Here is a 14,692-nt window from a genome sequence, read left to right as displayed (position 1 = left end):
ACCACTTCTCCGGCCATGCTGAGGCCGCGTCCCACAAACAGCAACTGTGACATACAACTATCTACTGGGGCTTTGAGGAAAAAAAAAAAAGGAGGAGGGTTGGCAATGGATGTTAGCTCAGAGCCGGTCTGCCTCAGCAAAAAGAGGCGGATTAGCATGGATGTTAGCTGAGGGCTGGTCTTCCTCACACAAAAAAAAACACAAAGAGAAGGGCTGGCCTGGTGGCACAGTGGTTAAGTTCACATGCTCCGCTTTGGCAGCCTGGGGTTTGCAGGTTCGGATCCCAGGCGCAGATCAACGTACCGCTCATCAAGCCATGCTTTGGCGGTGTCCTACATACAAAAAAAAAAAAAAATGGAGGAAGACGAATACAGATATTAGCACAGGGCCAATCTTCCTCAGCAAAAAAAAAAAAAATACAAAATGAAAGAGAAATGAAGACATTCTCAGATAAATAAAAGGTGAGGGATTTGCCTGCTGTCAGGCTTGCACTACAAGAAATGCCAAAGGGAGCCCTTCAGGCTGAAAGGAAAGGGCCCTGTACCGTAATTTGAAGACTTATAAAGAAATAGTAACTACATAGGTAAATATAAAAGCCCATAGTATTATACTTTTTGTTTGTAATGTTTCTTTTTATATCCTACATGATTTAAGAGATAAATACATTAGTAAATTATCAATCTACATTAATAGGCACAAAATGTATGAAGATGTAATTTGTAGCAATAATATGCAGGAGTTGGAGCTAGCTGGAGTGGAGTTTCTGGATTCATTGAATCTATGTTGGTATCAATTCTAACTACATTGTTATAAATTTAGGGTGTCAATTATTATCCCCATGGTAATCGTTAATAAAATATCTTTTAAAATGTAGACACAAAAGGAAATGAGAAGGTAATCAAAGCATTTCACTACAAAAATAATCAGAAACAAAAGGAGGCAGTAATGGAGGAGATGAGGAACAAGAAAGGCATAAGACATACAGAAGGCAAATAGCAACATATCTGAGGTAAGTCCTTCCTCATGAGTCATTACTTTAAAGAGGGGGGATGGCTAGACTAGTATCAGGCAAAATAGGCTCTAAGTCTAAAACTTACAAGAGACAAAGAAGGACGTCTTATATTAATAAAATCCATCTAACAATTATATACACACTAAACAAAAGAACCTCAAATATATGAAGTAAACACTGACGGAATTGAAGAGAGAAATAAGATCTACAATAATAAAGATCTCAATACCCCACTTTCACTAATGGATAGAACATCTAGATGAGAGGTTGATAAAAATAAAGGACTTAACACTATAAACCAATTAGACCAAACAGACGTACACAGAACACTCCACCAATGGCAGAATACATTCTTCTCTAGGGCACATCCTCCAGGATAGACCATATGTTAGGCCACAAAACAAGTCTCAACAAATTGAGAGGGGAAATTGTAAAATACATTAAGAATGAAGGTCAAAACAAAACTTACGGGGCCGGCCCCGTGGCTTAGTGATTAAGTGCGCACGCTCCGCTGCTGGCAGCCTGGTTCGGATCCTGGGCACGCACCGACGCACCGCTTCTCTGGCCATGCTGAGGCGGCGTCCCACATACAGCAAGTAGAAGGATGTACAGCTATGACATACAACTATCTACTGGGGCTTTGGGGGAAAAAATAAATAAAATTATTTTAAAAAAAACGGAATTCAATGAAAGCAATGCTCAGAAGGAAATTTATAGCAAACACCTACATTAAAAAAGAAAGATCTCAAATCAATAAACTAACTCTACAATGTAAGAAACTAGAAAAAGAAAAGCAAACTGAACCCAAAGCTAGCAGAAGGAAGAGGTTAATAGGGGTTGGAATGGAGAAAAATGAAATAGAGAATAGAATAATGATACAAAGAATCAGTGAAACCAAAAGTTGGTTCTTTGAAAAGGCAAACAAAATTGACAAATCCTTAGCTAGACTGACTAAGGAAAAAAAAAAAGTAATTATACAAAGAGAAGCCAAAGATCACTAGAGATGCTTCCAATCTCTTCTAGGCATATGTGGCTAAAGTGAAACTCATCAAAAAACAAGGCAAATTTGAACACTTCAACATAGCAGATAAACAGAATAAACCTGAGCACATTCAGTTACAACAAACCAGGCTGGCCAAACTTTGTCAAGGGCCATGTAGTAAATACTTTCAGCTTTGCAGGCCACATATACTCTGTGTCACATAGTCCTTTCATTTATTTATTTATTTTTACAACTTTTTAAAAATAAAAACCACCCTTAGCTTCTAGGCTATACCAAAATGGGGCCATGGGCAAGATTTGGACTGTGGACCCCAGTTTACCTGAACACTGCGCTAAATCAACTGGTAAGCATGGGAGAAAATTCTAGAACAGCATTATCCAGTAGGGCAGCCATTAGCCACATACCGCTATTGAGCACTTGAAATGTGGTAAATACACCATGGGTTTTGTAGCCTTCAACCAGAAATAAAAAGATAAAATATTAATAATTTCTACATGTATTATATGTTTAAATAACATTTTGGACATATTGAACTAAATAAAATATATTATTAAAATTTTGCCTGTTTTCTTTTTGCTTTTTTAATGTGATACTAGAAAATTTTAAATTACATATGTGGCTCTCACTGTATTTGTTTGGACAGCGCTATTCTGGGCTACAATTTAGCAGTATTTACCAGAACTTTTAAATGTATATCTTTGACTCAACGTTTCCACTTATAAGAATATATTATTTTTATAGCATTAATTGAGATTTTTCCTATGATACATATACATGGACACGTATCATCTTTCCCAAAAAACCTCCTCATTCTCAGGAGCTCCTTAGTGAAAATTACATTGATCATTGACTTTCTGTGGAGAGATTTTGGCGGGGGGGGGGGGAGAATGTTGTAGTATTACTATGAGGCAAAACTCATGGACAAGTTCATCGAACACTTTCACATCTGGTTATGCCTGGTTACATTGGAGGAACAATCGACCATCTGTCTTTTGCTAAACTACCATGTAATGAGTGAGCTAGCTGACTGTGAAATTTCAAATAAGGAAACAAAATTAGAGTATTTAAGTACTTTGACAAAAGTCTCAGCTGAAATTAAGCAGACTGGCCCACAGGCAGGGACTTTAATGGAGGACATAGAAAGAGTAAACAGGGTGCAGTTGTGCTTCAAACCTTACAGGTAAACAGAAGAGATGAGGAGCTGAAGATGGGAAGGGAGATAGAGCGTGTCTGCAGAATTCGAGATTTTCTTTTCCAGGATATATAGGGAAAGGGTCACTGAGAATGTGACTTCTGAGTAAACACTAGATACAGGTGTCTTAAGAGAAAGATTTCAGAGAATATCTGTAGAAAGTAAAAATGAAGATAAAAATTTAAGTTGTAGCATTACAATGTTAAAGTGTTCCATAAACTGAACAAATGAATCACACCCCCATCCTCAGCACAACCTCTCATCATTACAGTTCTCCCAGTATAGTAATCTGTTTTTTTGTGTGTGTGTGATGAAGATCAGCGCAAGCTAACATCTGTGCTAATCCTCCTCTTTTTGCTGAGGAAGACCGGCTCTGAGCTAACATCCATTGCCAATCCTCCTCCTTTTTTTTTTTCCCCCAAAGCCCCCCAGTAGATAGTTGTACGTCATAGTTGCACATCCTTCTAGTTGCTGTATGTGGGACAGGGCCTCAGCGTGGCCAGAGAGGCGGTGCGTTGGTGCGCGCCCGGGATCCGAACCCAGGCCGCCAGTAGCAGAGCGCATGCACTTAACCGCCAAGCCATGGGGCCGGCCCCCAGTATAGTAATCGTGAACACGTTTTTAACCTACAGGTCAAGGGTATTACCTGTATCTCTAGTTCAAGACCCTTCAATTGCTTTGCACCACGCTGATACCCAAATCCACATTACTTATCCTTGCTGTCATTTTTTTAAAAACTCACATTCAATAAATGTTACAATTCTCTGATATAAGTATCACCATTCTTCCAATTTTCCATATGAGGATATATGGAGATATAGTGACGTTAAGTAACTTGCCCCAAGGTCACACCAATACTACATGGTAAAGCTAGGCTCAAACCCAGCCAGCCTGCCTCCGAGAGATCATGTCCTCAACCGGTATGTTAAATGACCACAATGAGTGCACCATATGCAAGACACCACAAAGGGGCTTCTATGTATTGACCAAATCATGAGACAGCCCTAGGCTGTAGACACCATCACTGTCCCCACACTCTGATGAAAATGCCGAGGCACAGACAGGTCCAACAGTAAGTCATTAAAAGTAAGGGCTCCTTTATTTTTATGAGTTTTACTCAAATTACTTTTATACTTACCTAGAAATGGGAAATCTAATTAGAAATTTAAACAGTCTTTCAAATAAATGTGCACATAACCATCAAACTAGGTAGAAGTTGATAATGATTTGAAGAAATATAAGAAAGCATTTAAGGGGCCGGCCCTGTGGCTTAGTGGTTAAGTGCGTGCGCTCCGCTGCTGGCGGCCCGGGTTCAGATCCCGGGCACGCACCGACACACCACTTCTCCGGCCATGCTGAGGCCGCGTCCCACATACAGCAACTAGAAGGATGTGCAACTATGACATACAACTATCTACTGGGGCTTTGGGGGAAAAATAAATAAATAAAATTATTAAAAAAAAAATCCTCTTAAGAAAGCGTTTAGGGCTATATTTAAATTTTTCTTTGATTAGAAGTTATATAATGGTTCTTATTTGTATTCCAAACCCTACCTAACCTATTGTTGGAGTTCTCCTGCTTTAATTACACAAGCAACTGTGAAGCTTAGTAATTTATTCAATGTCTCTCATTTGTTTAGCTATATTTACATAACAGGAATTCCTTTAACAGTCTTCATTTTCATGTAAACGTCATATTTGCACTATCTTGTATGGTGGCTCAGTAAACTAATGCTTCCTATTCCCGCAGGTAACAAAGTAATTTTCCATAGGACCATGGAATTCATTCTAAAAACTCAGAAACATCACATTGTTAACAGTTTTGATAATATCTGCGTTCAAATATGCAACACAGCATCGACTCTTTGCCAGTCTTGCTCCCTAAGGTATGCAGAGTGCTTAGAGGAGAATATGGCATAGAGTGGGTACTCAATACTTGTTGAATAAATGAAAAAAAAAAAAATAAGGGCTCCACTTAGAGCCAGAAATTCTGAACATATATCTGAGCATTTGACCATTCAGTCGAATCACCTCTGTGAAGTAAACCGGTCTTGGAGCGGGTGACTGTGGCTCTCAAGTTCACCACTGCATTCCCAGCACCTAATATATGGCAGGATATGGGAGCAGTTAATACCTGTAGAAGGAAAACTGCTACCAGTACTGTCTTTTCCTTATGGCTAAATTTGCATCGGTCGTCTGCTCTCCATCTTTCCATTTTCTCAGCACCTATGAAGTCCACCCATTGCAAACTGGCTGTTACCTGCAGAACTTCACTGAGACCACTGTAGCCAAAGTCAACCACCAGATCCCTGTGAGTAAATCTAACATCCATGTGTGAGGAGCATATTACCATTATTCTCAACACAAGACAGTGCTGACCTCCAGGAACCACTGTTATCTAAGAATATTTCTTATAAATTTATAATAATTAACTCCTTAACATCTTCTAATTCAGATTTTCACAACGGTCTCTTATTGTCTTGATACAGGTGGTTCTAAATCAAATCCAAACGTCTTTTTTTTCCCTTGGCTGAGGCATTTTACAGCACATCCAAAATCTTACATACTTTTACCATTAAATACTAATATATAAAACATAACCACAATGCCATCATCATAACTAACACAATGGGGGGAAAGAATGTGAATTGTCTGGCAAAAGAGAAGGTAGATTGTTCCTCCAAAATGTCAGCCTCTGGCTCTTGTGTCTAGTAAATATCATTTAATCTGTAAATATTAACTCTCCATTTTTGGTCATGTAATTGTTACAGGAAGTGCACCATTTTTGTTTCCTGCAGAATTGCCCACATTCTGGTTTTGGCTGATTGTGTTTTCAGTCAGTATGTGACTATCCCTTATCTTCTGTAAGCTGATAGCTGACCTAGAGGCTTGATTACATTCTGATTCAGTTTTTCATCAAGAAAGTATTATGGTAAGTACTCTGCATTGCCTGTTACAGGGCATCAGCATGCACGTGATATCTGCCTGTCCCACATTAGCACGTTGAGAATGGTAATGAGGTGACATCACCCTTTTCCAGCAAACTTTCACCTAATAGTTTCAGTCTCCACTAATTAATGTTTCCTAACCCTATGATTTCATTATGGCTTGCAAGATGGTGATTTTTCTAATTCTGTTAATCCTCCTCCATCTATTAATGTGTTTTTTTCAATTAGAACTTTTCCTCATCAACTCTGTGTGTAACTCTATCTAAGAGTCTACAACAGAAAAGTGAATAAAAATGATCATTTACACAATGTTCTATATCAATTATATTTCAATAAAGCTGGGGGAAAATAGAAATGATCATTTTCCTTTACCATTAAGAAATGATCCTCCTTATCTGTTATTAGACTCTGTCTTAAAGTCTTTGTCTGACATTGATAGAGCTATAGCAGCTTTCTTGTTATGGTTTGCATGATGTATCTTTTCCCCTCCTTTTACTTCCAGCCTATTTGTATCTTAATTTTTTTCTTTTTTCTTTTTTTTTTTGTGAGATCATCCCTGTGCTAACATCTGCCAATCCTCCTCTTTTTTTGCTGAGGAAGACTGGCCCTGGGCTAACATCCGTGCCCATCTTCCTCCACTTTATATGGGACACCGCCACAGCATGGCTTACCAAGCAGTGCGTCGGTGCGCACCCGGGATCCGAACCGGGGAACCCCGGGCCGCCACAGCAGAGCGCGCGCACTTAACTGCTTGCGCCACCGGGCCGGCCCTGTATCTTAATATTGAAATTGCAACTCTTGATACAACATATAGTTGAAACCTGGGTTTTCTTCCCATCTGACAATCTTTTTACTGGAAGTAGGCACAAGAAGGCGCTTCTTATGTGCAAGTCATTTTATTTCTTTCTCTGGATGTTGGTTACATTGTTGTCCTTTCTTTGTGAAAATTCATCTTGCTGCATACTTACGTAGCATGAGCTTTTCTGTATGTGTATTATGCTTTTAAAAGCTTACTTAAAAATCATACAACATTAAGGAATTTTGTCCACTGGCAATAAATACAGGGCTCTAAAGGCATCCCATCTTCATGCCTCACGGAGGCTCCAACTTTCCCTTGAACCAGAAGACACCTCCAGGGTATGGAGAGATTCCACCCAGCATCCATTTCCTGTGGTTAAACTAATTCAGCACTAGGGATGTTTCTGTCAAGAGCTTGGGAGTTTAAAGCTGGTGGCTGTTGATCATTGTTCTTCTCCAGGCTGTGTCTGATCCCATATCCAAAGTATATGGCAAATCCTAGTAGGGAAATGAGACAGTGAGATGGAAAAGTAGGCACCCTCAATAGGCTTCCTATTATGGCATCTGAGACAGTTTTGAGGAAAGACAGTAGGAAGAAGGTTGGGTTCAGTCACCCACGAGGACTCTTCTCCTGAGAAAGCCACTTACCAATCACCATCCAGATGCCAAATCGGGCCCAGGTCCCAGGGGTCATCTGCATCATCAAGTAAACATTCACAAAGATGCTCATCAGTGGGAGGACAGGCAGAGCAGGGACCTGTGGGCAAAATCAGTCAATACCTGAACATACAACAGATTTCTGAAAGGGAGTTACCCTACCCCACTTGGGTGGGAAGGAAGACTCCAGTCCAATTCTCATTGTGCATTCAATACCTCCTCATATTGGGTATCCCACCGCATGTTCCCAGAGACAGGTATTGGGAAATGGAACTAGTGAAGTACTACTGTGTGTGGATCAGAGAATGGTCCGTTGTTTTAGCAATGGACCCTTTTTCTTCCCTGGGCCGGCAAAGAATGTTTAGACCTCAAAGCATGCAGAGTTCATTCTCTCAAGATGGATAGCTTGGGAGCTTCAGGTCACCTACCTTGAACTGAAGAGGAGTGGGGTTCTGGGGCTGTCTCCAAATGATGGAAGTGATCTGAATAATGAGCAGCAGCAGCAGCGCAGTTGCTATTGAACACACTGGATCTCCAGAGATCAGTTGGCTGGGCCATTGGGCCAGTATCAGGCACAGGATCGTCAGCAGGAGAGCTGCAAAAGTCAAGTTGGAGAACAGGTCCAACTCCAGAAGCCAAATGTCAAGACCTTGGGTCACATCCCACCCTAAAACTGCCCACATCAAGAAAGGCCATCATATCTCCAAGACGACTCCTCAGCTGCCAAAGACACACACCCCCACCCCATCCTGTCAATTTCAGAATACCAAAGAGAAATCCCACTGCTCACCAAGCAGTAAGGCACATCCATAGACCATCCGGCCAGATTTCGGAGTGGGGATGGTGTTGATAGGGTTACACAGTTTCTTTAGAGTCTTGAAGGTTCCTACTTCAGGTATAGATCCCAAAGAACTTGCTTCAAATTCAGGCTTTATCTCAATGATTTCCACCTCTGTTTTCTCATTCTTGGTTAAATCCTGTTCTGGCTGGTACCTGAATTAGAAGCATGAAGGCAATATTAACACCAGCCCCTACTCACCCAGAGAGCCTAATCTACCTCTTTCCCACCTTAAGTGTAGCAATACACTTAGGAGACGGCACAAAGGCAGAAGAGGATTAGCTCCTCGTCAATCCCCATGAGTCCAAGACCCCCAGTCAAGATGTCGTGGAGTCTCACCTGACGACAAGAACAGAAAAGGCCACCAGGGAGTAAGCAAGCAGGGTCCCAATTGACATAAGGTCCACAAGGTCACTGAGCTCGAAGAGGAATGCCATCAATGCTGGAACGAGGATGCAAACAAGGTGGGGGAAGGGGGATGAGAAACCACTGGAAATATCCAAGTTAAGGAAGCTGATCAAAGAAGGAGTGGGTTTTGTTTATTCACCTGCAAGAGTTCCAGAAACTATGGTGGCCACGATGGGGGTGCGTGTGCGGGCATGAATCCGGGCAAGTCCTCGGAAAAGGAGCCCGTCATCTGCCATTGCGTAGATCACCCGTGGCATGGGGAACATGGCGCCCAGGAGGCTGGAGGAGAAAATGGGAACATGAGTGAGGACACGGAGAAGCAGAACAGACGAGGGCTTCTGCCTCCCTAGCCTACATGGGGTAAGGTGTCTCTCCCTCTAATTTCTCAAGCCCCAAGGGCTTGGACACTCGGAAATCTGACAGTAGACGAGGAGAAGGCTTTGACACTGACCTGGATGAAAGAGCACAGAGGGTGCCAACGGCCACTACATATCTGGCGGGGGCCCATCCAACGTGGAGAAAAGCCTGTGGCAAGGGGCTCTCAGGATGAATCTGGTAGTAGGGCATCATGAGGGTGAGGGCCGCTGAGACACCAAAATATGCCAGAAAGCAGATGAAGAGTGAGATCACGATGCCCACGGGGATGGCACGCTGAGGATTGCGGGTTTCCTCCCCTGCAGGAAGGGTGGAGGTATTGGGTCAGGAAAACACACTGGGGAAGGTGCAAAATCTCTTCCGTCTTCCAAAAGCAGGCTAACCCTCCACCAACCCGGTGCCCAAGGGCAGCCCAAACTCCTAATGCAACAAAATGACTGCGTTACCTGTAGTGGCGATGCAATCAAAGCCCACAAACGCGTAGAAACATGTAGCTGCTCCACGGAGAAGCCCAGCAAAGCCAAAAGGGAAAAACCCTCCAAAGCCCAGAGGGCCCAAGCTATGGTGAGAGAAGGGAGGAGAAAGGACATGGGTGAGGTGTGTTCAGCCATCCCTCCTGGGCTACTCAGTCAACACCACATATCCGGGGCTCCATCCCCACCCCCAGCTCAGATCACTTCATTCCCAGCTCTGCACCCAACACACACACACACACACACACACACACACACAACCTTGGCAGAGTGCCCTCCTAACCTAGATGTGTCATTGGATCCAGATATGGCCAATTCGTAGTCCTGTTCCGTGAGCTGCCAGTGGTGCAGATCTCCCTTAATGAAGCCAGACAGGATGATGAAGCTGAGAACCAAAAGGTTCAAGCCCGTGAACATTTTGGTAACCAGGGCCGACTCACTAGCTCCCAAAACGAGTAGTCCTGTGGGAAAGATGGAATATGAAATGTCCACAATAACTAAATCCACAGAGACAGAAAGCAGACCAGTCGGGGCCAGGGGCTGAGGGGAGATGGGCAGGGACTGCTCACTGGGTACGGGGTTTCCTTTTGGGGTGATGAAAATGTTTTGGAACTAGCTAGAGGTGAGAGTTGCACAACATCGTGCTACTGAATTGCACGCTTTAAAATGGTTAATTTTTTATTGTAATCATCTCGCAATATATACGTGTATCAAATCATCACATCATACACCTTAAACTTACACAATGTTGTATGTCAATTACATCTCAATAAAGCTGGGGAAAATATAATAAAATGATTCATTTTATGTTATGTGAATTTCACCTCAACTGAAAAAAAAAATCTTTGGTCTCAGTACAGAGGAAGAAAACTTGTCATTCTAAGTAAATGGTTCTCAGCTGGGGATGATTTTGTCCCCCCAAGGGACATATAGAAAAATGTCTGGAGACATTCTGACTGTCACAATTTGTGGGGGGCTGGGTACCACTGGCCTCTGGTGAGTAGAGACCAGGGATGCTACTCAACGTCCGATAATGATTTTAAAAAAAAGAAAAACAAACCTACAATGCACAGGACAGCCCTCCACACCAAACACTGATCTATCCCAAAAGGCCAGTAGTGCCGAGGGTGGGAAACAATGTTGTCTGTCTTGCCTTCCTGTCCTCATATGGCAGATCCTTCTTTCCAGCCTCCCCACCATTCCACCACCCCAAGCCTTTCCTACCTCTGCTCCCCCCACCACGCCCCACTCTTCCCATCCTGGCTCTGACCCTGGCCTCACCAGTCACCAGCAGCACCAGGCCCAGCGCGAAAAAGTCCGGGTACTCAGCCAAGACATGGGGCACCTGCAGAGAGAAACTTCCCTGCAGGACCTGAGAAATGTGATTCCCAATCAGGCTGTCGAAGGTGCGGCTCCAGGCCCTGGCCACACTGGCGGCTCCTGCAGTGGCAGAAGGAGGAACAGTCATTGACAAACGTACATTGAACCCCTACTGTGTGCCAGGGGATATATTTTTGGAGGAAAAAAACAATAGACAAAATACCTAATCTCAAAGAGTTTCTTTTCATAGGGTGGGGGGAGCAGACACAGATGATTCACAAAATAGGTCAAGTATTTAATGTTAGAAGGAGATCAATGTTATGCAAGAAAACAGTGAAGTGGAGTGGGGAGGGCGGGAGATAAGGGTTGCAATTTTAAATAGGGTGGTCACAAAAAATCCCACGAAGACAACAGCTGAGCACCGACTTCAGATCAGGTGAGGGAATGAGCCTTATGTCTCCCTCTCATCCAGAAGAACTCTTCCCCACCTCCCACAGTTCCCATTTCTTCTTGCTTCAGTCATTTAAAGAAAGCAGGAGAGAGTTGAGTAGAATGAAGTTTTGGGGTTTTCCTGCATTATTACCCACTTCCCCTCACAAGGTGGATAACAAAGTGCTCATGAATGAGAGGGAAGACCCCAATCCCCCCTCCTATGTTCCTCATCTTAAGTCCCTTTTTCCCCCACACCTTCCCCCATGCCCCATGATCTCACCGATGACATAGGAGAGTATGAGGTTCCAGCCAGTGATGAAGGCACACAGTTGTCCCACTGTGACATAGCTGTAGAGATACGCAGAGCCGGAGCATGGTACCCGGGCCCCAAGCTCCGCATAGCAGAGCCCAGACAACACAGAAGACAGGGCAGCCACCAAGAAGCAGAGGACGATCGCCGGTCCAGCCTTGTCCTTGGCCACTTCACCAGCCAGAATGTACACGCCTGCTCCCAGGGTGCTGCCCACACCCAAGGCCACCAGATCTAGGGTGTTCAGACAACGGGCCAGTTGACTCTCAGACCCCTCCCTGGGCCTCAGGGGCCGCCTGCGTACCAGCTTCTGGCCAAACTGGTGAACATTCTGACACAGCATCCTAGATGGAGTCCAAGAGGAGGCTAAGATCTGCTGAGAAAACAAGACAGCCATCAAGAATGTGCACCCACCCTTGGCCCTGGGAGTCAGACATAAGACCCATTCCACGGAGAAATGGTAAAGATATTGGGTAAGTCATCCACCTCTGAGCCTTGGTTTCTTCAAATTTAAGTAAGACGTTCAATACATTTCAAAGTTACTGGAAGGGTTGCTTGAAGAGAAGCAAGCAAAAGCTTCCAGCACAGTGCCTAGCACATAGTAGCTGTTTAATTGACATGAATTGAGTGGATGAGAGTGCTAATTTTTGGAGCCTAATCACCCAGGTTCAATTCCAGCTCTGCCACATTTCAGCTGTCTGATTTTGCACAAGCTACATACCACTCTGTCCTCCCTCCTGTGTCCTCCCACAGGAAAATAATCATCATCATTACTCCCTGCCTTACTTGATATGTGTGAAGAGACTCTTTATGGGACTTGGCGATCAGACAGCTAACACTCCACACATTTCAGTGCCCAAGATCCTGAAACCTGATAGCTTTGTGTTTCATGGCTTGCAGAGTGAAATGGGATTGGAATTCAGAGCTGGGGTGAAATGTGGTGGGATTTGTAGGGAGGGAGAGACTGTAGCCCAGCTCGGTCAAAGCAACAAACCAGAGTGGCCTCCCAATTGCCTGGAGGGAGGGAGGACTAATCTTCATTCTGAATCAGAAATGTCAGGAGTCTATTTCCTGCTCCTTCGGGGCATGGAATGTCTCCAGACCGACACTGCTCCACAGGGCAAGGCTGAGCCAGTATTGTCAGGGGGCTTCTGCCCCTCATAATGAAAGTCCAAGTTTAGCATTTTGGTTAAAAGCAAGGATTCAAGAGCCAGGAAACTGATTAGAATTTTGGCGCCATCACTTAGCTGTGTGCCTTTCAACAAGTCATTTACTTCTCTGGGTCTGTTCTCTTTTTCAAATGCTGCCAATGAACTCTTGTGCACTGTTAGCAAAAATGTAAAATGGCGCAGCTGCTACGGATAAAGTATGGTAGCTCCTCAAAAAATTAAAAATAGAATTACCAAATGAACCAGCAATTCCACTTCTGGGTGTATACCCAAAAGAATTGAAAGTAGGGTCTCCAAAAGATATTTGTGCACCCATGTTCATAGCAGCATTACTCTCATAGCTGAAAGATGGAGGCAACCCAGATGTCCATCCACAGAGGAATGGATAAACACAATGTGGTGTATACATACAATGGAATGTTATCTAGCTTTAAAAACGAAGGAAATTCTGACACATGCTCTTCTGACACATGCTACAACACGGACGAGCCTTGAAGACATTATGCTAAGTAAAATAAGCCAATCACAAAAGACAAATATTCTATAATTCCACTTCTATCAAGTACCTAGAATAGTCAAATTCAAGAGACAGAAAATAGAATTGTGGTTGCCAGGGGCTGGAAGGTGAGGAATGGGGAGTTATTGTTAAATGGGGACAGAGTTTCAGTTTTGCAAGATAAAAAAAAGTTCCAGAGATTGGTTGCACAACAATGTAAAGGTACTTAACATCACTGAACTGTACACTTAAAAATGGTTAAGGTGGGGGCCGGCCCGGTGGCGCAAGCGGTTAAGTGCGCGCGCTCCACTGCGGTGGCCCGGGGTTCGCTGGCTCGGATCCCGGGCACGCACCAACGCACTGCTTGGCAAGCCATGCTGTGGCGGCGTCCCATATAAAGTGGAGGAAGATGGGCACAGATGTTAGCCCAGGGCCGTCTTCCTCAGCGAAAAAAGAGGATTGGCGGATGTTAGCACAGGGCTGATCTCCTCACAAAAAAAAAAAAAAAAAAAAATGGTTAAGGTGGTAAATTCTATGTTATGTGTGTTTTACCACCATTTTTTAAAAAAATGCTGTCCATAATAATAAAGCTAGCTTCTCAGAGTTGCTGGGTGTGGTAAACCCATATATTGGAGACTCAAATCAGTGGTCCACATATTATAAACCCTGTGTAAGGTTTCATCTTTAATATTGTTTCAACACGAGTCAAAAAATCAAGTCTTTGAGCCTCCAGACACTCACAGTACCCCCCACCTCCACCCCTTCTCACACACAGCTCCCAGCTGCCGCTTTCCTCTGGAAAATGGGTCTTTCCACCCTCAGGCTGGAGCCAGGCTGACGCAACTGAACACTTGGATTGCAGAGGTCTCTTTAGGAGTATCTGAACTCACGCACCCTGTCTACTACAGAAGAGATTACCCAAGACTTACCTGACTTGTTGGAGCAGAGAGCCTGGAGCACTGGATCGGAGTCAGTGAGGCCGAGTCTAAGCCCAGTTGGGAAGGAGCTGATATATATCTCTAAGAACAGCAGCTGAGAGCCAATGCGCACAAAAGAAAACTCTTAATCCCTGGGTGGGGACGGTGGGGCGGGGCAGGGAGGAACCTCTGCGGTGATCCCATCAGACGTTGATGTGGTTATCCTCAAGGGACGCTTCTAAGATTTTTTTTTTAACTGTGGGAAAATACACACAACATAAAATTTACCATTTTAACCATTTTTAAGTGTGCAGTTCAGTAGTGTTAAATAAATTCACATTTTGT

At 43.6% G+C, this 14,692-nt stretch overlaps 1 protein-coding gene and 1 long non-coding RNA gene across 3 annotated transcripts; one reads left to right on the top strand and one right to left on the bottom strand.

The window, feature by feature from the left end:
* Window positions 1-4,685: 4,685 nt before the first annotated feature.
* LOC147912743 (uncharacterized) lies at window positions 4,686-6,062 on the top strand. Its single transcript, XR_015549573.1, has 3 exons — window positions 4,686-5,092; window positions 5,430-5,517; window positions 6,005-6,062. It is a non-coding gene; the product is annotated as an uncharacterized LOC147912743 (long non-coding RNA).
* A 945-nt stretch (window positions 6,063-7,007) lies between these two features.
* LOC101404053 (cationic amino acid transporter 3-like) lies at window positions 7,008-14,453 on the bottom strand. Of its 2 annotated transcripts, none has more exons than XM_087422050.1 (12): window positions 14,360-14,453; window positions 11,736-12,141; window positions 10,985-11,143; window positions 9,987-10,164; window positions 9,677-9,789; window positions 9,307-9,529; window positions 8,995-9,134; window positions 8,787-8,889; window positions 8,400-8,602; window positions 8,038-8,204; window positions 7,601-7,709; window positions 7,008-7,450 (listed from the first exon to the last, which is right to left on the bottom strand). In XM_087422050.1, exons 2-12 carry the CDS (start codon window positions 12,106-12,108, stop codon window positions 7,329-7,331), a joined length of 1,890 nt encoding a protein of 629 aa, XP_087278176.1. In that variant the 5' UTR covers window positions 12,109-12,141; window positions 14,360-14,453; the 3' UTR covers window positions 7,008-7,328. The 2 variants fall into 2 exon arrangements, with proteins under 2 accessions (XP_087278176.1, XP_014649935.1); XM_014794449.2 differs by having other exon boundaries at window positions 11,736-12,138; window positions 14,360-14,437.
* Between the last annotated feature and the right edge of the window lie 239 nt (window positions 14,454-14,692).

The sequence above is a fragment of the Ceratotherium simum genome, chromosome 33, assembly GCF_057802395.1.
Source record: "Ceratotherium simum simum isolate JZ-2026a chromosome 33, ASM5780239v1, whole genome shotgun sequence".
Classification (NCBI taxonomy): Eukaryota; Metazoa; Chordata; class Mammalia; order Perissodactyla; family Rhinocerotidae; genus Ceratotherium; species Ceratotherium simum.
This window is presented reverse-complemented; position numbering and strand designations above follow the sequence as displayed.

What these genes read in the sequence shown, in the direction of transcription:
- LOC101404053 (XM_087422050.1), bottom strand. Translation starts at nt 12,108, where the DNA reads ATGCTGTGTCAGAATGTTCACCAGTTTGGCCAGAAGCTGGTACGCAGG. An exon ending in GGATCCAATGACACATCTAG is followed by an intron (nt 9,790 to 9,986) that starts GTTAGGAGGGCA and finishes CTCTCACCATAG; the next exon opens with CTTGGGCCCTCTGGGCTTTG. An exon ending in TGGCATCTGGATGGTGATTG is followed by an intron (nt 7,451 to 7,600) that starts GTAAGTGGCTTT and finishes TTTCCCTACTAG; the next exon opens with GATTTGCCATATACTTTGGA.